The sequence below is a fragment of the Pediculus humanus genome, genomic scaffold (genome assembly GCF_000006295.1).
Source record: "Pediculus humanus corporis 1103172107481 genomic scaffold, whole genome shotgun sequence".
Classification (NCBI taxonomy): domain Eukaryota; kingdom Metazoa; phylum Arthropoda; class Insecta; order Psocodea; family Pediculidae; genus Pediculus; species Pediculus humanus.
Window position 1 is genome coordinate 251,519 of NW_002987098.1, and position 1,962 is coordinate 253,480.

The window sequence follows — 1,962 nt, forward strand, 5'->3', positions numbered from 1 at the left end:
GTAGCTAATGAAAGCAGACGAAATTTATATAATTCCAATATGGCGTCTAAATTGGTTAGTTTTTACGACAAACGAAAGGTTTTACTTTTTAAAAGATGTTGTAGTATTGTATCTCAGAAATCACTTTCATCTTCGTGCAGTGGGGAATCAGTGGAAAAAGAAACACATACTGGTCAAGTAAAGTCGCATGAAAAATTAAAATAAAATATGAAAATAAATTTGATAATTAAATTTATATATATATATATATGTAATTAACAGAAATGGGAAGAAAGCGATTACAGACTTGCAAGATTCGTAAATAAATCTAAGCAAGTAAATCCTAATTGGGCTGTAAAATTAATAGCTGAAATTCCACCAATACCGGTTAAAGGAAGAGTGACATCCTGTGATGGAGGCAGTGGGCCAACTGGTCATCCCAAAGTTTACATTAATCTGGTATAAATTTTCTCTTGCTAAAAATTTTGTACATTTTTTGTAAGATATGCATATATTTATGTAGATGTAGATGTAGGTTGAAAAAAAAAAAAAGAAGATCTTTTACAAATATTTTTAATTTATTATTTTTAAAAATTTATTTACAGGACAAGCCAGGATATCATTCATGCCTGTATTGTGGATTAAGATTTTATAAAGATTGTGAATAACAAAAATTTAACTTATTATAATTGCAGTTTTATTTGTAAGTTTGTAGAGAATTAAAATAAAGTAAAGTATAAAATAAAAGTACTTCAATATATAATTTAATTTAATTTTTAATTATCTTCTAAAATGATTAAAAAAAATTTTTTTTTTTTTATTATAAAATAATTTTCACCAGAATAATTAACTGAAAAACTTAGTTTTTAACATGATTATAAGAAATTTATATCAAAATAAATTAATGTAAATCAAAAGAAATTTTAGAAAAAAATTAAATTTTTTTCTTCTTAGGATTTTAAATAAATTTTTTCTTGTACAATTTAATACATTCTTCTGTAAAAAATCAATAGTGATAACTATATCACTCATCTTGAAAAACAATAAAATTAATAATGTTATTAATCCATTCTACTTTTGCTTTTATTTTGATTGTTTCGAACAACTGAATTAGAATTTCTAGTGATGCTAGATTTCCCTCTACCCCCAAATTGATCTGTGCAATAAAAATATGTAAATTAATATTAACAATAAACAAAAATACATTTTTTTTTTTTTTCATTTTCAGTACATACTTCTTCCAGTGCCTCTTCCTCCTCTTTGATTTGAATTACTTCTGTTTTTCAATTCTCCCCTACCCCTAGATTTTAAAACTGCTTCTTCTTTAACCATATCGATTACTTCATCAGGAATTCTTACATATTTGATTGTACTACCTCTTATGTAACATTCAGGCATTCTCCAAAATTTATCTCCATCCTAATAAAAGTTGTTTAATTTTTAATAAATAAATGATAATAATAAACATTAGTATGTCAATTAATGATAATAATAAATTTAAAATTTTTTTTATGTTTAAAAACATACTAGAAGGCAAATTAAGAATAATTATACTTATTAGACAATAATAATTACCCTAGAAGTGCAAATAACTTCTCTTAGAATAATATTCATCCAATTATCACAACTCACTAGATGACCATTGTAAGTTTCACCATTTTTGAGTTCAACTAACTAAAAAAAAAAAAGTACTTAATATAAATGTGATAATAAAAAATGAAAAATTAACTACAATATATATTAAATTTTTTTTTTAATAGTAGTGATTTTAAAAAATTAAAAAAATTAACATTTATTCGAGTTGTAAGGTTGTACATACCATTGGATGATTTTGGGCAGTTTTTAAAAGTGACAGTGGAAGCTAAAAAAAAAAAAAAAAAAAAAAAAAATATATAAATTTTATTTACATAAGTAATGTGCGTAATAAAATAACAAATTTACAAAAACTATGAGAAGAAAACTTTTAAATTACTACAAATTATG

At 23.1% G+C, this 1,962-nt stretch overlaps 2 protein-coding genes across 2 annotated transcripts; one reads left to right on the plus strand and one right to left on the minus strand.

Moving 5' to 3' along the window:
• Window positions 1-39: 39 nt before the first annotated feature.
• Phum_PHUM137150 (NADH-ubiquinone oxidoreductase 13 kDa-A subunit, putative) lies at window positions 40-647 on the plus strand (the record flags this gene model as incomplete). The annotated part of the gene is made up of 3 exons (XM_002424538.1): window positions 40-177; window positions 262-438; window positions 585-647. The coding sequence occupies 3 exons, from the start codon at window positions 40-42 to the stop codon at window positions 645-647; spliced, it is 378 nt and encodes a 125-aa protein (XP_002424583.1).
• A 393-nt stretch (window positions 648-1,040) lies between these two features.
• Phum_PHUM137160 (uncharacterized protein) lies at window positions 1,041-1,801 on the minus strand (the record flags this gene model as incomplete). The annotated part of the gene is made up of 4 exons (XM_002424539.1): window positions 1,041-1,135; window positions 1,215-1,398; window positions 1,555-1,653; window positions 1,799-1,801. The coding sequence occupies 4 exons, from the start codon at window positions 1,799-1,801 to the stop codon at window positions 1,041-1,043; spliced, it is 381 nt and encodes a 126-aa protein (XP_002424584.1).
• Between the last annotated feature and the right edge of the window lie 161 nt (window positions 1,802-1,962).